Source organism: Anarrhichthys ocellatus, unplaced genomic scaffold, assembly GCF_004355925.1.
Source record: "Anarrhichthys ocellatus isolate YVR2014 unplaced genomic scaffold, GSC_Weel_1.0 scaffold35, whole genome shotgun sequence".
Taxonomy (NCBI): domain Eukaryota; kingdom Metazoa; phylum Chordata; class Actinopteri; order Perciformes; family Anarhichadidae; genus Anarrhichthys; species Anarrhichthys ocellatus.
In genome coordinates, this window is record NW_022280065.1 from 440,610 (window position 1) to 463,900 (window position 23,291).

At 40.1% G+C, this 23,291-nt stretch overlaps 1 protein-coding gene across 1 annotated transcript in view; it reads left to right on the top strand.

Annotated features, from left to right (window-relative positions):
* The first annotated feature begins 350 nt into the window (after window positions 1-350).
* The window catches only part of crybg2 (crystallin beta-gamma domain containing 2), a 42,901-nt gene continuing 19,960 nt past the window's right edge, over window positions 351-23,291 (top strand). The window contains exons 1-4 of the mRNA XM_031866550.1: window positions 351-697; window positions 7,647-7,749; window positions 12,415-12,570; window positions 13,582-16,130. Coding sequence (XP_031722410.1) covers window positions 522-697; window positions 7,647-7,749; window positions 12,415-12,570; window positions 13,582-16,130 — 2,984 coding nt within the window. The 5' untranslated portion in view covers window positions 351-521. The remainder of the gene's footprint in view (window positions 698-7,646; window positions 7,750-12,414; window positions 12,571-13,581; window positions 16,131-23,291) is intronic.

A 23,291-nucleotide genomic window follows, 5' to 3' on the forward strand; every position in this document is an offset into this window, starting at 1 on the left:
GGTCTTATTTCCTTCCTTGGTCCGCCGACCTTTATCAAGAGACAGATATTCCATACCTGACCTATGAAATACTGAAAGATAGGAAAACTAGGAACATCTTATCAGAAAGACAGACTGCCAATACAAAATAAAACATGGCATGCAACTTGGGCTTGCAATTTGGAGAAACCCATCATCTAACATCCTGACCCATTGGAGGAGTAATTTCAATTTCGAATTATTATTTTGTGTAATACGGTAGTGGACAAAGGGTGATCTGAAAGCTGTTATTGTAGGCTGTCTGGGATCTGGGTGTCACTTTTCATGGGCGTGTCGCAACACCTGAGCGCTGCACATTGCACAGAAAATGAGGCAGCAGGAGCAGCTGTTATCTGTCAACAAGTGCCATCCGCGCAGTTTTCTCCCACACCATGATTATTTCCATCAACTTTTAATGAACCGATCATCTTAGGGAAAGTGTTTTTTTTGTCCCGCGCATCAGTCCTGCTCTGCCCCTCGTTGTCATTACGCACAGTCTGGAGATGGCGAAGAGCTCAACCAGAAGGTCTCTGAAAACGTTGTTCTCCAGGAGCGAGGTCAGCCTGGACGAATCGGTGGAGAAGGACGCGAATGAGAGAGAGAAGACGAAGTTTAAATTCTTGAAGTTCAAGAAAAAGACCCCCGTGAAGGCGGCGAATGAGATCCCGCATTTGCTCAGGTATGCTTGCATAATGCCGCAGTGGTCAGTGTCTTAAGAGCCATTTTAAGTAAATGGACCTGTTTTGAGGTTGCAGTCTTTATTGTTGTACACCACTAATACTCAAAATGTGTGTGTCTGGGGTGAAGTTTTGGACTTTTGGATTGATGCTTTTCTCAGTTGAGCCTTTCACATACTTTCGTTGAATGGGACATGCCCTTGTAGTTTAAGTCAGCTCTCATCATACAGTTGGCTGTCCAGCAGTCAGTGCGGGAATTTATCAGGCAATAAAGTATTTAATGAGGTTAATGGCAGCTGAAAAGGGTTATTTCCTGCACCATGTCAAATCCATTTCCTTAGAATTAACATGACTTTGAAGATGATTGAGTTGATGGAGATTTAGATAGCCCACAAGGGCATTTCTGTCCAGACAGGACTGTTAAAAAGGGGGCTGTGAAATCCATAATATGCCAGTCCATTCTTTCAGTCATAATGCAATTGTGCAAAAGAGCAAATGGAATATGGAGGAATTAAACCCCCTTCAGTTCTCTGAAAGCTTGCAGAATCCTTAAGGGCAGGGGTGTCAAACTCAAGGCCCGCGGGCCGAATCCGGCCCCCCACGTCATTTTATGTGGCCCGCGAATCCGCCAGCAAAAAATACAAAAAAAGTTTAAAAATAGACTTGTAATATAAATATCCCCATAGTCGAAATGATGAGATAGAAAGTCGAAGTTATGAGATAGAAAGTCATAATTATGAGATACTTAAACACAACAGTCATAGCTCTTCATGGGTTACCCTACATTTGACATATAAATGTACAGTATTGTGAGTATATTAAAGACTACTTTAAACGTGGCTTTACAACACATGAAACACTTCACGTGGGATTGTGCAAACGCACCCTTGAAAGGATTTTAAGCTTTGAACAAAGTTATTGTAATAACTTGTGTTTGATATTTGTCTTTGATATTTTCTTTAACAGTTTGATAGAGTAATGTGGGTTTCTTAACCCTAAATTAAAAAGGATTTAAGTTATAATAACTGAAATGTGCTTAAATATAGTTTTACATTTATATAACTGCATGTACAATATTTTAACACTTGAATAAACAATAATCAAATGCAGAGACAGTTATTTACCAATATCTTAGGAGTAGTTACATTTACACAGTCTTACAGTTACAACCGGCCCTTTGAGGGCAACCATGATGCTGATGTGGCCCAGAGTGAAAATGAGTTCGACACCCCTGCTTAAGGGACATGCAAGCAAATTGGTTTGTGAAACTTTTTGGAAAAGTCAAACATATAGTAGCTACAGCACTAAGGCATTTGTTTAGCCGAAGACAAAATGAATGATTGAGTATATTGTGTAAGGAGAGCGAGGTCAGCTGGAACAATTTTGTGCCCAACCCAAACGTGAAAGCCCAATTTCGTTAATTGCACAAGGAGTGCATCGTCTGAGTCATCATCTGTCGCTTAAGTAAACATCCTCTCAGTGACGGTGTAAGTGGGTCTTACTCAGTTAGGAAAAGTATTTGTCTTGTTTTTTGTTTGGCATCAACCGGTGGGACAGAAAATAAGCTTCCCAACAATATGGTTTGTTTTTGTCTGTGGCATATAGCTAAAAAGCGAAGAACGCAGAATAAAAATAACAAAAGACCCCAACATTTGACTTATATGCTATAGATTTCAAAACGATCAAAAACATGTGAAGAATAGTCAGAAGGTCTCCACTTCGAGGTTGAAAGTGAAGAGGGCACTGTCCAAACTGTCCGCCTGTCCCAATTCACCCCGCTCTCCTTATTTCATCATTTTGAGGGTACCAGCAAGAACTGCTACTCTGATCACGCTATTAAGAGCTGAAGTGAAAATACCTAAAGTTCTCTGGGTCTAGCTTCTTTATGTTTATATTTTCTGGTTTAAAAGTCTTCTGTGGTATTAAATACTGAAAATATTTGCCTTTTGGACTGCTAGTTGGGTGCAACAAGCAATTTAGATAAGCCAACTTTGGTATTGAACATTTCTCACAATTTTCTGCCATTTTAAAGACCACATATCTGATTAAGATTAAGATAGGCAGCAGATTAATTGATAATGAAAATAATTCGTTGCTGCTAATTTTATGGAAAAGATAGATAAAGAAAATGGCAGAAAGAGACACAAAAACAGAGACTTGTTCTGTCTTGTAGACTGCAATGTCATACATGCACATAGAACACTTATTTAAAAGTCAGTTTTGACTATCAACGTCACCATAGAGGCCTGGAATGTTTATAAAGGAGACGCAGTGCTCTGTGGGGACACAATACACACGTAAGCAAAGGGGTGTGAAGATACACACAGGTTGAGCCACTAGTCACATGCCGGGACAATGTAATCATGTTGTCCGTGTGGTTGTAAACCAGACTCAGTGACAGTTTGTGTTTGCACAGGGACGTAAAGAAATGATGGGCTGACACTGCGAGGAGCGCCTTTGCACACAACAGCTGCACACAGGAGTTACGCAAGGCTGAAGTTTAACAGTGCACACATTCAGTTCAAACTAAATAAAAACAAGCTTAATGTTAATATTCATTTTCAGGACGTTCAAGGTGGTGTCAAAGTCATAATGGTCTCATTTTAAACTGTACCCCTGCTGTATAAGATGATGGAGGAAATACTCAAGTTGCCTTTTCAAACAAGCCAAACACACCCTGAGTTCTGGTTAGGTTTGTCTGGCTTCCGAGTGAAGTTGTGGAGCAAAAGATGTACTATGTAGAGAAACCTGCCGCTCCACATGTCTGTTGTATTGTCACGGGATTACTATGCACCATCGTCATTGTGCCAGGGATACATTTGTAACATTTTAGTCACAGTTGTAGCTTAGATGTCTCAACTCAGCTACGGTTAAATATCTGTGGTCACAATGAGTCACCGTATCGTTGGACCTGTTATCTTTGTGTAGGAACTGTGGTTACACGAAGTGAGCGTGCTGCACACCTCTTGGAAGAAATGTTTCCTCAAACATGTTTATTGAAACAGAGTGAACTATTATTGAATCCAAGTATTAGACCAATGTGTTGCAATATCATTCATAGAGCTGGATTCAGTCAGAGATGGGCTGTATTTCTATTACTTGTATTTGAAATACGTATTTAGTCATTTATATTTATATAGTGATTTTATATTTAAAATACTCAAAATACTTTCTCTACGAATCAAAAAACAGTTCACGAGTTCAGTCTTCAAGTTCAACGGATTGTCTGTCAAGATAGATATTTTATCTGAGTGTGACAGATGTCAACTAGCTTGATGTATAATTGATGTCTGGGTCTGGCTACATAGCCTATTGTTATTATTATTATACATGGTGATGGTTATAATATCAAGCTCGATGCTAACATGCTAATGACGCTAGCATGCTGTCTAGGCTAGTGCATAGCCAGTGTTTAGCAAGTTAACTTATCAGTCGAGTAGATAGCTATATAGGAAGAGGGAGATTGGGAGCTTGTATGTTCATGATAACCTTATCAAGAGACGTCTGACCATCTAATCTTGCACTGTATTACAAGTTATGCTGTATCTTCTCAATCTGAATGTCATAATGCCATATCAATTACTGGCAGATAATATAGTTCAGTTAGCCAGGCTATGACAGTAGATGTCCATTTGTTAAAAAAAAACAAAAAACATTAAATATCCAATTTATTTCATTTAAAAGGCATATTATGAAAGTATTCTTAGTTTTATTATTTCACACATTTTACAGTTGGCCAGGTGGACAACATGTCTCAGCAAGATGATGTTCAAGAAGGACCATCAACAAGCACAGATGTGCTTATTACACTGACATGTCTGTGACTGTTCTTCCTGTTTGTGGGCTTCACCAGAGCTTTGTGTACATTATAGCCCAACCCTGAATGCTCTGCTATACCAAATTGTGAGAAAACAGAAAATCCAGAAAAAAGTATTTCCTATATTTTAAATACAAAATACATGGATTGTATTTTGCTACATTTTCTGGCACCAGTATTTTGTATTTTATTTTGATAGATTTATTTGAGGGGTATTTTGTATTTTGTATCAAAATACATTTTGATGTATTTTTGCCCATCTCTGGATTCAGTGAAGTTGTAGATAGCTTTGTTAGTCAAATCAGCTGTGGGCTTCAAATAGTAAATTGGTGATACTGCTGTTGGGTTCATGTTTTGTCTGTTCCATTCCGTCTATTGCTTTTTGTTAAATGGGGGTATTGACTCCAAATGACATGGCAGACGAAAACAAAATGCCTGTCTTACATCATTCAAGGGATAGTTTTCTTTGAAGAAGAGCTGTATGACATACGTAGTAGTACATTGCTTTGCTGCCGTGCAGGTAGTCCCGTCTGTTCATCCAAACTGGGGGCGCACAGACCGTCCTCTACTGCAGGTAACAATATTGAATTCATCTGATTATCTTGCACGATTCACTGCAGAGTACGAGGCAGCATCAATCTGCCGCTTGCTCTATCTATTCAAAGCAGAATGAGCAAATGACTGTGATAATGAGTCCCAGCATCAGTTAGTTGTGACAGCTGTGTGCTCTGAACAATGACAAATAGTTAAACATAAACTTAACTACATCCCTTTCAGGCAATAGCACTTGTGTGATGATAGTAGCACATGAGGGAATACTGCAGCGAGGCCCTCGACAGATGACGGCGATTGTGATGCTGAAAACCTTTTAAATTGAGTTGCATTTAGAGCCCGATTAAAATGGCATTGTTTGGCTAAGCAGTCATGACATCCTTTTACTAAACAGACTGTAGCTAGAGCACATAGTAGGATGACCTATGGTCGTCTGTCATCTTCCTACGGTCCTGGTTACGCATGTCTGACAAGCTTGAATGTGGCAACATGCCTAGCCATGCACACAAAGGTTAAGCAAGACTGCTGAAGTATCGACTTGGCTTCCTAAAAGTCATTTTTACTTTTATATCTCAGTTAGGTCATCCAACCGAATTTTAAGAGGAAATAGTTGTTTGTAGTTTGTGGAGAGGTAAATGAGAAGATGGATACCAGCCTTGTATATAATGCAAATATCAAGCTGGAGCAGTCAGGTAGCATAAAGATCGGAAAGGGGGAAGCAGCTGGCATGGCCGAAGATAACGAATTTGCCACCAACCAGAAACAAGTTTTAGAGGTGCTGAACAGTTCCTGTTAGATGAACGAGACGGTTCCTATTTAAGTCAATCGGCATACAGAAAACATGGTTTGGCTGTAGCAAAGGTCTGCCAGTTTGCAGATGCAAATGTGTAAGTTTCACTGCTGGAGGCCATATCTCTCTCTCTCTCTCTCTCTCTCTCTCTCTCTCTCTCTCTCTCTCTCATGCAAACAAACATTCCTACATTTTATTGCACAGCCAGAGGCCAGAGGAGAAAGTAAAGAAGGCAGTTACATCCTGTTAAACTTCCAAATCGAGATACATTTTTCAGAATGTCATGTGTCTGTGTTGCAGTTCACAGAGTGAGAGGCTTGTCTCTTTGTGTTGATATGTAAACACACACCACCTTGGGAAAAGGATATGACTCATCCTCTTATCTCTCTTATGTGTCATATTATTTAACAGTGTCAAATCCCATCTGTTGATGCTGCATTAGGCCTTTATAAATGGAAGAGTGTGATCAGTTGTCACGTATTTGGTTACAGGAAAATTTCCCGCTCCTATACTTGCAAAACAGCAAACGGTGTTGGTGTTTGCTGCGTGCCGACTCGTGAACATGCATGGGTTTTGAAGTCACAGTGTTCTATAAATGGTGGCTCTGCTACTAATGTTTGCTCATCCACTTGTGCAAAGGAAAAGCACCTTTGTGTATAAAGTGACCTTTGTTTCATTTGTTTGACGTGATGACAGCTCATGATTATTGATGGCGCCTCTCTGTTGACTTTGAAGCCCCTGTAGCCTCACTCTGAGGCCGACGTCCCAGGACATGAGTCAGTAAACATTTCTAATGACTGAACAAAGCCAAAAGCAAGTTACTTGACACAAAGTGGACAGAATTTAATTATCTTAATAAAAAACGAACTTAATAAAACAATTACCTTTATCCTCATTGCATACTTAGAAGTCATATTTAACATGGAACGCTGTTCCAAGAAACACAAACTCACTCTCTGCTCAGCCGGTTCCATTCAACATTCCCTAGGCAGTGATTCACTACTTTAGTTATGAAGCAACATTTTTTCTTTCTTTTTAAAACCAGTGCTTATACTGATGCACACACTGGATGACCTGTATGTATAGATTTCCCCCACTCCCTCATTGTTTCAGTATACTGTACTGTATATTGCATATTAACTCATTAATTCCAGGGTTCAACATTAGCCATGGCCCCAAAAATGTACTCTGTGGCCACCGAATATGTAGGTGGCCTCCTGTGGCCGCCAAGTTTTATCACATCCCTCCTGGGAATGAAACTGTGTGTCTCAATGAGATCACCTGTCTAAATAAATAAATAAAAATTCCCATACTGCCTAAGGCAAAAACAATGTTACGGTTCTACAAACATCGTGCTTCATTTGTGACCTCAGTTCACCATTTTACGAAAACACAGTACTCAGTACTACACTTGGCAGCAACTGAAATGTCGGGGCTACTGAAGTACGGGCTCGCTAAGCCTTCTCAAACTTTTAACGCGATCCTTACAGAAGAACCACAAACACACAAGAAAACGAAACAGGAATGGAAGCAGGCTATACGTCACATTTAAGGGCACAATGTATTGCGATGTGCTTAGAAACATGAGCGTCCATCCCTGGATTGGTCATTAAAGGTCTTCTCTATTCATATCATTTGAAAAAAATAATTAAAGTGTCAGATGTTTGACCATACAGCTTGTCATAGCTCACGCTATTTACATATTTTTTTCTGCTGTGGGAAACATTCAGAAATGTAATTTCAGCTGTAATTAACTTTACTAATTTCACATTTTTAACTGTGTACCCCTCAGTGGTGCTGAGCCCAGCAACACTGTCAAGGATGGCGAGGCCTGGGTTGACAATATCACAGCGGACAACAAGAGTTCTATCTACGGCACCACATCCAGGTCAAAGGTCAGTCAAGCTGTTTGTTGTGCCATTAAAATAGCATAATCTGGTTTAGTGGAACCATATGAGTATAGTTTGGTGAACTTGATTGCCTTTGACAAAGTCTTACAGTTACATGTCTTTCTGTTATGTGACGTACAGTGAACACTTTAGAAATGTCCTTTTTAAAGTAGTTATTCTTATGGGCATAGAAGCTGTATAACAGAGACACAGCGTTTCTGTCTGAGTTTGCAAGAAAGGTTTGACTTTACTTGTGCATGAAATAAAGTGTCCTATTTTTATTGACATTATTTTGGGTATTTGAAACAGACGGATACCGCTTGTATTAATATGTAATAATAATAATAATAATAATAATAAGCTTGATTGGACCAGATCAGCATTGGTTTCAGAACCTTCCCAAGATATAAACCAGATAAACTCTTAAAAGAAACCTTACTTTAAAAAAAGAAATGTTAGAAACCTCAGGAGAGGCAGTTTCAAGAGGGATAGTCCTTCCTCTGATGAGGGGGGATGCAGCGGTGGGAAAAGGCAATAATGAAGACTGAAAGAAATTGTATGTTGTGTGTGTGTGTATATATATATATATATATATATATATATATGAACATGAATTAACCATAAAGCAATCGTTCTTCCATTTAACATTCTGTGCAAAAGCTCTTAAGTCCATAGTACTGAGAGAGCTGAGTCCAAATGGATTACAAATGTAGAACTTTCTTAGAAACCTACGGTAAAACAGGATTGTGAAACTTTAAATAAATAAGGTCAGCAAGGTCAAACCTATAGCAAAACAACCTGTTGGCAAAAAAATATTAATTTGCTAGATTTTTGTTTACTGTTTTAAAGCAGGTAATTGTTCTGCATATTGTGTGTTTACTTATACATATACTTACAAAATGCAGTGTGTCTAAATTTAGCAGGCTAATGTTAGACTATCATTATTGGCTTTCGAAGTGATGATAAAGCTGGGCCATTATTTTTGTGTGTGAGACACGCAGAGAGAGACATGTATTTGTGCAAACTCAAAATAGGTTTAGTCAAACCCCCCTGAAGCCCCCCTAAAATGTTCTTCAGCCCCCCCAAATAATCTGGCATTATTGGCTTTAAAAAAAAAAAAAAAAAACAATATATTTTTATTTTGGTGATGTCATTAAATTAAACTATTGTTTCTCACATGGACAAGTTATTTATAACTCTAACATGCTACATATGTGCGTGCGTTCTGGTTTGTATGTTTTCTCCCCCTTCAAATTACAATCCAATAGCCTATCATCATACTGAACGATATAAAGTTGACACTGTCAGGTCCATTCTCCATCCATTGTGTGCGGTCCTTTTAAGAATTAGGATTTGGGAGTGACGCGGATATTCTTTATTTGAGAAAAGTTCATATTTGTTTTGTCAAATTTCACTATGACCCTGAAATTCTGTCTCTTGTGTTATCATATACTGAATGCAAGCAAAACTACAGAGCGAAATCACACTCTTTCTGATTGAACCAATCTATGAACTGTCTGAAACAATGGATATCCGTGGCCCCAAAAAACATTGCCGCACACTAACATGCGCAACCATGCCGCTGCCCTTGGGGCTAAGCCCCCCCTTTCTTTGACTCCTAGAAACGCCACTGACTTTAGTCATCCTGAGGATCAGCATTCCTTCATCAATTATGGCCTGTAATTACACACGACCATTATGAACACAATTATAAGCAATAAATCCATGTCAACTGTTCAGTCTAGGTTGTTAATCAAAAGCTGATTGCATTCCACGCTTTGTAGATTCTCCCTCCGGGTCTTGCTGACAAAATTCTATCCTCCTCAGGCTCACAAGCACACACGTACAGGCGACTCTAAAGTTCAGCCTGCCGGCAAATCTTTTTCTGTTTCATCTCAGATCTTCAAGACAGATGGTACGCACAGTTATTTGCAGGTGATCAGATCGGATCACCAACCCATCGGCATGTGTTGTGGTAACGATGTAGGGGTCAGTAGGAAGCATGAGAAATTGAGGATCATTTCACCCTACAAGACTACATGATACACCCTAAAAATTACATTTTGGTTTGGCTCAGGCTCCCAAAGCTACTTTGCTTATGGTTTGGCAGATAGATCAAACCTTCGCACTTTCAAGTGGGAGTGCAAAACTCTTCCGTCGCTGAGTTGGTCTGGTAAAACGGCATACATTGCGATGTTTAGTGCTGCAGTCTGCAGGCCTCACTGTGGTGGTAACAGGTAGTTCATCGGGATGCAAAAGAGAAGTTTGAAATTTGATGTGTCGCTAAAGCGTCCTGACTGAGATGCATTACAATCCAAAAATTGCATTTCAGGTGTTGATCTATACGCCAAAAATTGGATTTGGACTGACAGTCTGAAATAGGCCCAATAATATGTACTGTGCAAATAAGCACAATCTTACTATTTATTAGTATTATAATTATTATTATTATTATTGTTGTGGTGGTTGTTGTTATTATATTGTTATTTAACAACACTTATATTCTCAATTGGGTTACACCCACAAAAAGACATCATATAGGACTCCACTCTAGAGGGCACCATACTTAAAAAAAATAACTTTTCTCTTCAAAGTCACTTGTGATTGTTACATACTTTATGTCCACAATGTTATTGTTTAACTGTCTCTACTCTGGTCTTGTTTCCCATGTATGCCTGCCCTAGATGTGACAGAGTTAAACAGGAGAAATGCAACAAATGGTTTTTATTCCCTCCAGAAGAGAGCGCCAGTGCTTTACTATAACAATTGTTGTCTTTGTGAAGATCAATTCTGATCTGACTGCATTGTTGCTGACACCTGCAGGACAGATTGCGTTGAGGAACAAAGTAATCCCACTCTTATGTTTTACTTCTTAAATTGTAATCCATTAGTTTGGCAGATTTTAAATGCAATGCAACAATAGGGGCGTGAATTCAGGAGGTGGTCATGTCAGCTCTTAAACTAAAAATGAACAGTGATCAGATTGCTTTGCATGTGAAAAATGATGCAGAGTTTAAAAAAGGGCATCGTCAATGCACAGCAGCTGCGTTTGTTTGATCATTACCAGTGGATCAAAACACGGGATACCTTATCTAAACTTGTGGGTGGAAATCTTTGGTGGACATGGGTCATTTCAAGGGGTTTGCGTCATGTAAAGTCCCTCACATTAAATATTGGATTAAGGATCATCCAGGTGAAATGCATCCCTGACCTCGCTGCTACAATCCCTCATTAATGCATCGAACACCTTGGGGATGAACTCAAATGCACCATCAGTAGAAAAGAACATCTCATTCGTCTTTTGTTTAGCTGCATAATCCAGCGATGGTCAGGTTTAACACCAATAAGGACTGCTACAGGTGCCTTGTGTGAGTGTGTCGCTGCAATGTGTTATTGACATTGTGTATTTATGTCACCAGTAATAGTTTCCACTCGTCATCATAATTAGTATGTGCTCATGTGGCCACCTGACAGCTGTGGTTTCTTTCTTGCCGACTTGCCAACCTTCAGTTTGGCCAAAGTAACTTTTCCTGAGCAGTGAGCACTGTGACTGACAATTGCAAGAACATGGTAAATGCTAATAAAGTTGTGTAACAGTAGTTTGTGATTTGTTTTTAAGGAAAGGACCTTTCTTATTTATTAATTAAGGATTTTTTCTTTGCATTTAATAATGAAAAAAAGCCAGTCAATGTTTTTTTTCAACTTGATCTGCATTTGATTGATTGCTTACATTGTTTAATGTTTCATTCACTCCTTCAGCTGAAACTCCACTGTGATTGTTGACTTTGCTTCTAGCGCTTTCGAAACTTTTCATCACCGAAGGAGGAAATTTGACAGGCACACCCAGTTAGAGATCTTGCTGATGGCAGTGACCGACGACCTTGAGTTCCATTCTCCCTCGTCATCGCGGCTCAACAAAACATGCGCGCACAATCACCAGAACAGCATCCCCTCTATCTTTGCAATCAGCGTTGGCCTGAAGCGGCACGCTTAAGCGACTTTTTAGAATATCTGATAAGGAAAACGTGGGTCATAACAAAGTGCTCACCCGAGATATGTTGGCATCTTTTAAAACTTTTGTGTAGATTCATACTTATCTCAATAATTTAGACAAAACATGTTTGTAACAGTAATGGCACTCTGTGACAGTTGTGACTTGTACTTCAAAATCCATCAACCCAAACTAAGCAGTCACAATCATTTGGTGATTTCACTTGCTGCAGATGTTATTTGCCGTAAGTCTATCTACTGTTGGTTACAGGCTATGTAACAGTATACCGGATTAATTGGAAAAGGACAGGAAGTCGCTATCAGGTTTAGTAAATCATGTTCTACTAGTCTTTCATTTTTTGTCAGGGTGGAGCAGCTTTTACATCCTTGGAATGAAGTTAGGGTGTCAACTCTTGTAAGGTGTTAGGAATCATTGTTAGGTATGTTTGGTATGTAAGGTATGTTTTTTCTGTTCATGTGTTAATCAATAAAAGGTCAAACTCACAATTATTAATCACAGTGTACAGTTTTGGTTTAAGGCAATATATATATATATATATTTCTATGCTTTTAGAAACATGTCATGTTTATTGTCTTGCATTTTGCATTCCTTGCTCTCTTTTACCCCGTTTAACGTTCAATCCCTCCATCTCTCCCTCCATCTCTCCCTCCTCCTCTCAGGGCAAAGAATTCAGCTACTCAGAGTTGGACCTCCGTAAGCCAAAGAGGTTTGCCACCTTCTCCTTTGGTTTAAAAAAGAGGAAGAAGAATGATCAAGTGAATATCTCCAAGAGCACCTTTGGCCTTCCTAGCGCCGGCATTGAAGAGGAACAGGAGGTAACCCCTGTTCCCTTGAGTGTTGTGTTTCTCAAATTCATGTGTGGCAACTTATTTTTTATGTAACTTATTCAATTTGGTGAGTCAACTGCATAGAGGATCAAGTTTTGTATCATCATTATATTTGTGTAATAACCAAGCAGGGTTAAGCCTTTTTTTTCCTCACCATAAACCCAAATAATATTCCATATACGTCATAATTAAAATGATTTTTAACAACACAAAAAAGATAGTAGAAAGAAATTAAATATTTCCACAAAAAGCTAAATTTATTGTCATAGTGATGAGAATTATTGCCCCAAATCTGCAGCTCCCTTTAGCTTTCACAGAGCTTGATAGGGAGTTTCAGCTCTCCGGGCCACAACTTTACTGATTTAGCTTGCGGCCACAATAAGCAGCTGTTATCAGTCAAAAAGCCTTAAAAACTCACCGTACACAACCTGTTCAGCAACAAAAGACGGATAAATACAGTTAGCGATCAGTGTGAACATAGTGGAGAGGTGGTAGAGCAGGATGTATAAATAAGCAAATGTATGCCAACAAGTTGGCTAATCAACCTAAGAGTCAATGAAATGTCAATTTTTAGAACTTGTTCCGCTGCTCAAAAGTAGCCAAAACCAGACAGTTATTGCAGGTTTAAGGATTCTAAAGACTAAGTGTTGTTTTGAAAGATCACCAGGGATTTTCTTTTTTCAGAATGACATGTGGGCGACTGTAGCAGGGCCGTCTTTCAATCAGAGGGTTGGCGGTTCAATCCCCGGCTCCGGCTCTGCTAGTCGCAGAGCCGGAGCCGGTCCTTAAGCACGACCCAAAATTGCTCCCGTAGTTGTGCCTACGGTATAGAAATGTGATAGAATCTGAATTGTAAGTTGCTTTGGATGAAAGCGTCTGCTAAATGACTGTAATGTAATGATGCTTGGCCCTGTAGTTCCATTGTAATGATAAAACAAGAGAAGTGCAAACTGAGGCTAAATCCTCCATATTTAAAATTCTGTAAATTCCTTTTTCTAGAACCACAGTCGGATGGATTTGGATCAGGCCAACACAAAGACGTTTTTCAGCATGTCTCAACCAGAGCTTGACACCATTGATGCATTTGACATCCCTTCTTCTCCCCCTGGGGCCACAAACCAATCGCAGTCATTCGTCGCCTCAAACACCCAACCAGAGACGATGGAGCGTCTGACAAACGGCTCCAATCTGTTTGACGTAAATGCGGAGCCGCAGAAAGCACCGATTGCCACCGTCCCTGAGCTGCATCTGGATTATCCAGATTCATCAGAGGAGAAACTGGATGATAACTCCAATCCATCTGCCTCCACGACTCGTACAGAAGCCAGCCCTGCTGTCGACAACCAGACTATACTTAGCCTTCCAGCTAGCGGGCCTCCAACCGCGCTTGACACCTCGGATCACAAAGAAGCAGTTGTTAACTCCGTCGCCACAAGCAACGGTCCGTTCGATAATGACATCCTCCAGCAGTCTCACACAGACACAGAAATCTCTCTTACTGGATCCACCAGAGTCACATTATCACATCATCAACCTGACACCCCTGACCTAGTTGACAGTACAAGTCAAAATGGTAAACTCTCCCTGGCAAGTGCTGACTCCAAAATTGACGGCGCAGTTACACAGTCGACCCCTGTTCCTCGCGCCGACGACTCTGCACCTGTCCATCAAGGAATCTCAATTTCTCACACTGAGGGATCTGCTCCCGTAACCGCCGGGAGTGTCACCCAAACCTCGGCTGTTAGCGGTGAGAAAAGTGCTCCACCTGTCAGGCAAGATGCAGTTTACGGAGCGTTGTATGAGTCCCTTTTCCCCCAGAGTTTCTGCTCGGAGGTAATGTCATCCCTCTCGAACCCGCCGCCTCATATCATTACCGAGATAATACATCAATCCAGAAAATCAGAACCTGTCATAGTTAAAACCCTTAATGAATGTCACACAGAAACTTATGTTCAGTTTGACTCTGCTGCTCGCAGAGTGGATGATGCCGTTGGTGGTCATACTAGCGAGAGCTCCAGATTGAGCTCTTACCAAACATCTACTGCTTCGGAGCCTCGAAGACACCCAGATATTTACATCAGATATGTACCTTCCTCTATCAATTCAGGTTCCAAACCAGGTGATGGTGATAAAATTCCTTACTCAGAGCTGACCCGCTCCCTTTCGGAGGTGAAATCGGACAGTTTTAGCCTCATTCAAGACAATGTCAGGTCAGTCCCCATGGTTCAAAGCTCGGCCCCTCCCGTCTCTGACTATGTAACATCCCAAGGGGGAGACACTCGGGTTACTCACTCCAAACGGAGAGCGTTCCTAGTCAAAGGGTTAGTCACAGACGAGGCGAGCACCGATCCTGTCTGTCCCTCTCCCGTGGCTGAAAACATGAGTTCAGCGAAGAGTCTTGAGGTGAGAATCGAAACAAGAGAGACTGTTTTCACTCCTTCCAGACAGGCTGATGTGTCTGATGGGCCTTTAAATCCAGCATATCTGAGCGTTGGATCGGATGACGGCAGTACGGTGGAGATCTACTACAGTGCTGAAGAGGATAGCGGAGAGGGGAGCGGGAGCGAAGAGATGTACACAGTGGACGAAAGAGTAGAAAGTTGCGTGGTAGACGTGGTGAAAGAGGCCGGGTTGTGTGAGGAGTTTCCACAGCAGGGGGAGATTGCAGAAAGAGGCATAAGAAATCGAGAAGCGGGAGAATTTCGGGTGGTGATTGTTAAAATGCAGAATGAGGGAGGCATAACGGCCAACGACGAAGAGAAAGAGGATGTCAATAGCCGATTTGAAGTGGAGGAAAAATTTGGAGGTCAGAGGTCAGAAACTCCAGAGCAGAAGATTGAAACGTCTGAGTTTCTTGTTGGCAGTGATACAGAGAGTCGGGAGAAAGAAATAGAAACCATGGTGTTGCCACAGGTGAGAGATGAGGGGGAGGAGGAGTTACCTGCCACACCGGTTCAGCAGGCGAACGCGCCGATGGTATGCGACTTTGTTACACCCTCCAGTGAGCCGCATGGGCAGGGGGAGGGGTCGGAGGGAAACTTGACCGAGGGGTTGGAAACAGAAGACCACCCTAATGGAGAGACGCAACTCCCAAGCCGGGAGATAATCTACCTGGCTCACAAAGACATTATGAGTTCTGAATACATACACACTGCTTTCAGCAGCACAAGAGAGGGAGACAAGTTCACACCCAGATCTAATGAGTCAGAAGAGCAGGTTTCACTGACAGCAGAGGCAGCCCAAATAGTTGAAGTGAGCAAACACGGCATAAAAACCATCCGTAACGCCACGGGTAGGGCAGTCACAGAGGCTGTCACGGGCATTCTGACACACAGCGCTGAGCTGCAATTAGATGCCACAGAGGTTGAACACAATAGGGCACCACAGAGTAGTGAGTGGGTGGATACAATTACTCAGAGCACAGACAGAACCGCAACGCCGCAAGAACAGGTGACAGCCAATGCAGACACACGCCGTGTTGATGCGGAGGCTGCAGAGACACAATCGGAGAGACATCCATCAGAAGTGCAACCCAATCCGAATCAGGGGTAAGTGGAGAGTCTTGTCTTCCTTGAGAAAAGACACAAATGATATATGTGATTGATCTGATTGCCCTTAACTATGTGTGTAATTTATAGTTTGCTTGTCGGTAGAGTTCAAGTGCATTAATAAGGGCAACTGGAGAGAGTTGTTTTACAAGTCGATTGGTGTCATTTACTTATATTGCAGGTCTGTAGCCTCTGTGCTGGAATGTGCAACATGAGGGGGATTTCAGACACATGAGTGAGCGTTAAATTCTTCTAAATGTGTAGATCAATGTACCTGTTCAGCCAAGATGAGGCACTTTAAATGAGGAACGTTAACTTTTGCGTCTCTGATGAATAAGTCTTGTTTACCAACAGAGCTGTCTACCTGTGCAGTTTTGAACACACCTTTTTTATTGCACCTCATGTCAAGTGATAGAGGGTTTACTGTCAGATACCCTCAGCTCTGTGATCTAATTGACTAATCCACGGAGCAGGTGCAGTCCATAAATCACCTGTCACGATCCATATGAGTTAGTTTATTCTTTTTGTTCAACCCTGAGCTATCACTCGTTACAATAAGGTGTAACAACGCAGTCACTGTCTGGCACAATTTACCACAGATTCTCAAAGTGGGGTCAGTCACACTCTACAAGGGGTCCTTGAAAAGTTTTAATTCATACATTTTTTTTCCTTCAATCAATTAACTGTTTAGATCAGAGGTCTTCAACAGGGGGTCCGCGGAGGTACTGCAGGGAAAAGCGAAATTTTTGGTTGATTAGACTATTTTTTTTTTAAAACTTTTCCAAACATGAATGTGTCCATTATTTTAATAGTTCAGTATTGTATGAAAGATAACAGGTATCTTTATGCATGGCAGTGGCACTAATAGGCCATCACTCATTTTTGTTTCCAGAATCAAAAAACGTCTATTTGAATAGCTTTTAGCAATTGAATTGAATAGCAATTGACAGCATTGTCTGTCAATTGCATGATTATCATGCAATTGACAGACAATGTTGATGTTGGCATTGGTATCAGCTGACAAGGTATGTTTATGAATGGCAGTGGCACGGCCACCCTACTCACTGTACCTTGCACATGTTTAAAATAACAACATGAATATATGAACCTGTGTATTATTTGAATAGCTTAGTAATGAATGCACAATAAAGAGGTATACACGGTACTAGGCCCATTTAATATAAAACACAATTTTATACAATATATATAGTCGGGGGTCCCTGCTCCATCTCTCTATCAGTTTGGGGGTCCTTGGCCTGAAAAACGTTGAAGACCCCTGGTTTAGATTATAAATGTCAGAAAGTAGTGAGAAATGCACATCACAAGTTCCTCCATGGAGAAGGCGACGTCTTCATGTAGCTTGTTCTCCCCGACCAACGGTCAAAACATATTTTACAATAATATGAAACCGAAAAAAAACATTTTTTTATGCTTTATTTTTTCGAATCGAAGTTTTTGACGGACTTACGATTTAGCGATTAAGCTATTAACTGTTTCAGCTCTTGTCACAATATGGATAAACCCTCCATACCTCCATGTTGCATTTGAAAACCATGAAAACGACGTACTAATTTATTGTTACAAGTCCCCCACATCTGCTGGTCTCTTCATGAAGAAACAATATCACGTTTTAGCCCCTCTCAAACAATGGTTGATTCTTACAGGATAGCTTTTGGTGAAAGTACCACTTAAAAGCCTTCTTTTCCATACACAGTATATAATATATGACCAATAGAGCATAATAAAATCATTTATAATCATATGAATAGATTTAGGCACTTATTTTACCACAGCATCCTTCCCAGCAGTATTACCTGCCTCCATCTCCTCAGCAGAGTGTTCATCTCAACATCTGTGAGGGGGGTTCATGCGCTCAGATTCTGTCATGCTTTCAATTTTCTTTTCTTTTTTCTGGCGTTATCACGGGAGCAGATCCACACAATACCCACATTGTGTCATTGGCGCAGTAAATGTTCACAACTTACTCATAAGATCATAATAATTTTTTCTGACAGATGATCGAGAAGATAGATTCCTGAGAAAGGCTTTTCTCAGGAATTTGGGGCAAATGATGACAGACGCAGATTAACTATCGCAGCTACAGAATATTACGTAAACGCAACAGGAACTTAATTTAGCACACAACTCAAAAAATCTGCCTCCTTTTACTCGCAATATAAAGGAATCCAGTGGCTTTGCATGCATCACTACATGTATCCTGTATAGTATATAGCTACTTTCTACAACTTCTGTGTAACCAGTTGTGCATCAAGTGAAGTCAGGTTTAATACAAAATGTTATCACAAGAGGGCAGCAGAGACGTGTCTTTTACTTGTTTGGGAGACCGGTTAGGGAAGAAAAGTACACCTATTATATAAGTAGTAAAATAAGCCTCTTATTTGTTAATGGACAAACACATGATTAACAATAAATTAGGTCCAGCAATTTACTTTTCTTATTGTTTCTTGACAACTTTACCTGAAACACAAGTGGAATGACAAGCTTTTGGCAAATTCTTTCTCTTATAATTCACCTAATTCAAGATTTTAGGCCTGGAGTCTGTCTGAGTCCCTTTTATAGAGACTATGGATGTAATTACACCATTTAACAATAATCAGACCAACAGAAATATTCCATTTCTTTCATTTGGTATCGTCTCACCACCTTTTAAGCCAAGTTCACACTGAAAGAATATCAAAGTCTTCAGATCGCTGTACTGGTCACGCTGCACAACTTGCTGTCTTGTAATCTGGGGTCTTGAAGTCGGTGTGGTTTTCTCACCGGTGACACACCACAAGATCTTTCACCTGGAAAGATTTGTGGTAAAGCAATGCGGGGAACTGCTTGTAGTCACGCATGTTGATGCTGTAGTTGGCACACGTGTTCACAAAATAGTTTGCTGAGGCTGAACCCATTGACATCACTTGAAGCAATGTACCTAATGTTGCACACCTTCCTTGGAGCCACAAAAGACTTCCTGCTACTTTTTATGAACAGTGTAAAATCAGTGGAATCAGTGGAATCCTTTTAATGTTAAACCCATATGATGTCCAATGCTAACGCTTTATGTTATCAATCAATCAAGTTTTATTTATGTAGCACATTTCATACGACAGATGTAGACTCAATGTGATTCAAAGACAATGTTTAACAAGGAGTCATAATGATTACATTCAACAACACAGGGCGAATGAGGAATGAGTGCAGTTAGCTTTTAACACAGCAGTGACTGACGGTGCATAAACTACACTTGATCCCTGAGCTCAGCAAAGCTGCAGGGATCAATCCAAACAGTCACAAGTCACGCTACCGTACACTCAGTCACACATTCTTTAATCCCCAACAGAAATGTTGAGAGGAGGGAGGCTAACGAAAAAAACATGCTAGAGGAAAAAAAACGTGCCCTCTTTTCCCAGGCATAGATTATTAGACAGAAATCATATATATTTTTAGACGCACAGACTAAAGAAGATCTAAAAAGTGTTCAATCTGTAATTATGGAAGGAAACACGTTTCGCCTGCATGTGTTCTGCTTGCTTGAGTTCATCTATTGGCACAGAATCAATGTTAATAAAGGCTCCACCCTAGACTCGCTGTTTCCAGTTTTGGATTTGCAGCAATGTTTCCCTGTATTTTTGCATAAGACTAAAATATTCGAAGCATCATGCTGCACATGCTTGACATTCTCTGACCAAGATGCCTTGACAGGGGAAGGGTTTAAAACAGAAGGTTTGTTTTTGCTGTTGTTTTGCATGTTCGGCATGGTCTACAGTAGGCCTACAGAGTGTGTGGTGACTGCATTCCAACATCTTTGTTCACCTAGGACATAAACAGCGAAGTATTATTAGATGTTAATCAGTAAAGAAGAGTTTTTGCTGTTAAAAGGAGTTAAACGTTTACTCAGAAATGACATGGAGGAAGATGTTATTCTCTGAGCTGTGTAACGAGGTGAGATGAAGAGCTGCAAATTATACCACGCTCAAACGTAATTACGTTGGACTTTTTACTTTGATGTGCGACGCTCACATTCCCCAAGTGTCACTCCATGTACTAGTACATATGGACTCCCTGTTAACACCGGTACATGTTCTCGCACATGTGTATAGGTTTACAGAATGTCCCTGTGCATACAACTTACTGTACAACGTGTGCCCCTGCCTATCTGTCTCCCTGAGGCTCATGTTGCCTGGTGGGATATCATTGGCATATTAGAGTTTAGTCCATGAGGAAGTTTAGGATTACTGCTGGAACTTGCAGGTGCCCTCAAGGAAAGGTATGGTTCTGTGGTTTGAGCAGCAATGTGCTGAATCTGTCTGAGGAGGAGCTCTTATCCACCTGGGTGACTGAGGGCATGACTGATATCTACTAGGGATGGGATGGCATTATGACTCCTTGTTAAACATGCAACATGCTTAACATGCAAATACAACTTTGTCTGTATTTATAATAAGATATTGTTGGATGGATTTAATGTAAATTTCAATTTATTTTGTATAGCCCAAAATCACAAATCACAAATTTGCCTCAGAGGTACAGACATCGAACAATATACAGTATAATTAGAAATATAAGTGCTGACTGCTATATAGCATACATGTATTTTTAGTTCATTTTGTAGCCTTCACTTCTGAAACCGTACCTACTCCTTTGTGGGTGAATGAAAAAATGGTACAACAAAGTGGTTGCCAAGAATATATTACAAACCCGTTCTACTAAACGCACCGCAGCACCCACTAACATCAATACGAGACGAGTGAAACTGATCCGCAACATTACTGCGCGGTCAGAGCAACTGCCGTGGTAAAAAGAGCGAGAAAGTCTTCGTAGGGCAGGTGGGAGTGGGGGGTAGATGTGTCAAACAAGCATAGGACCATCACGCAGGAGACCGCTGTCTTTGTCACATGTGAAAGCAAGTCATCTTTGAGTTATTTTACCGTAGCTTTGTTATGTAGTTAAAAAGCTACTTAACGGCAGTAACGTAACACGTATCCTTATTTTGCGTTGCAAACGTACTTAACTTAAACCAAACAGGATATTTTCCTAAGCCTAACCAAGTCGTTTTGGTGCTTAAGTAAACATAAAAACAAAGTAAACCCATGTTGGAAGTTTATTTTGAAGAGACTGTTTGCGTGTAACAAGCAGGAACTGTATGTTTCCTGTGGACGTTTATTCTAAAAAGACACTATGCACATACTGAGTGGAAACTTGATATGCCGTCCCTGACTCCAGAACTGACTTCATAGTTTGAAGCGTAGGGCCAGAGATGGGCAAAAATACATCAAAATGTATTTTGATACAAAATACAAAATACCCCTCAAATAAATGTATCAAAATAAAATACAAACTACTGGTGCCAGAAAATGTAGCAAAATACAATCCATGTATTTTGTATTTAAAATATAGGAAATACTTTTTTCTGGATTTTCTGTTTTCTCACAATTTGGTATAGCAGAGCATTCAGGGTTGGGCTATAATGTACACAAAGCTCTGGTGAAGCCCACAAACAGGAAGAACAGTCACAGACATGTCAGTGTAATAAGCACATCTGTGCTTGTTGATGGTGCTTCTTGAACATCATCTTGCTGAGACATGTTGTCCACCTGGCCAACTGTAAAATGTGTGAAATAATAAAACTAAGAATACTTTCATAATATGCCTTTTAAATAAAATAAATTGGATATTTAATGTTTTTGTTTTTTTTTAACAAATGGACATCTACTGTCATAGCCTGGCTAACTGCACTATATTATCTGCCAGTAATTGATATGGCATTATGACATTCAGATTGAGAAGATACAGCATAACTTGTAATACAGTGAAGGATTAGATGGTCAGATGTCTCTTGATAAGGTTATCATGAACATACAAGCTCCCAATCTCCCTCTTCCTATATAGCTATCTACTCGACTGATAAGTTAACTTGCTAAACACTGGCTATGCACTAGCCTAGACAGCATGCTAGCGTCATTAGCATGTTAGCATCGCTAGCTTGATATTATAACCATCACCATGTATATACAATAGGCTATGTAGCCAGACCCAGACATCAATTATACATCAAGCTAGTTGACATCTGTCACACTCAGATAAAATATCTACCTTGACAGACAATCCGTTGAACTTGAAGACTGAACTCGTGAACTGTTTTTTGATTCGTGGAGAAAGTATTTTGAGTATTTTAAATACAAAATGAAAGTATTTAAGTATATACAAAAGTATTTTGTTACAAATTACGTTCGATTTTTATCGGCCCGATCAAATACAAATTACAAAATACTCAAAAGTATTTGAAATACGTATTTCAAATACAAGTAATAGAAATACTGCCCATCTCTGCGTAGGGCCACTGACCAATCTGCAGTATTTAAGGAGTTGCGAGTGTGAACATGTTGTACATTACAATATCTGCCAGCGATAATTCTAGATTTGTATTTTAGATTAGAGTTCAGCAACGACAAGTAGCTGCCTTTAGGCTGAAAACGAATTAAGCTTCAGAAGAGTAAGTACACTCTGCTTTGTGGTTTATTCCCATTTGTTCTGTAGATCCAGTCTTGTTTTACCAGCGTGTTAATTTCATCATAACGTCTCTATTGACTGTATTGACTCTATTGACTCTATGTGACCACTATGACCTTTTAGCTTGGATGTGCATAATAGACAGAGATACAGAGAGTGACTCATTTATGTATGTGGTCAGAATGTGGAGACAAGTCTGTTCAGGGCCACTGATACTCAAATGTTTTACAGCCGTGCACTTAATGATGCTTTGCATTTTGCATTTGAAAACAAAAACAACTGCAGATATTTCTGCACCTTTCTCATGTAAAATAAACATGTATTTCCTAATTTGTGTCAAATACTTCAAAAAGCACTTTAATTACAATTGTCAATATTTCTGTTACATTGTTCAAGTGACTATGTGGCAAGAGAATAAATACATACTTGTCTAGTTGTGACCTTTTAGTTTAGTTTTTTTTTCATTTTTGTTGAGCAACTCACTGAAGCATTTATATTCTCATGACCTTTAATAATCTTCCTCTGGCATTGCGTTGATGAATGCCACCTGTTTGATGGGACTGAGTCACCATGTGCATTCTTTGTGTGGTTACACAACCGTTTCACCTTTTACTGGTAGCCATTCTGTCTGTGAGAACAACGTGA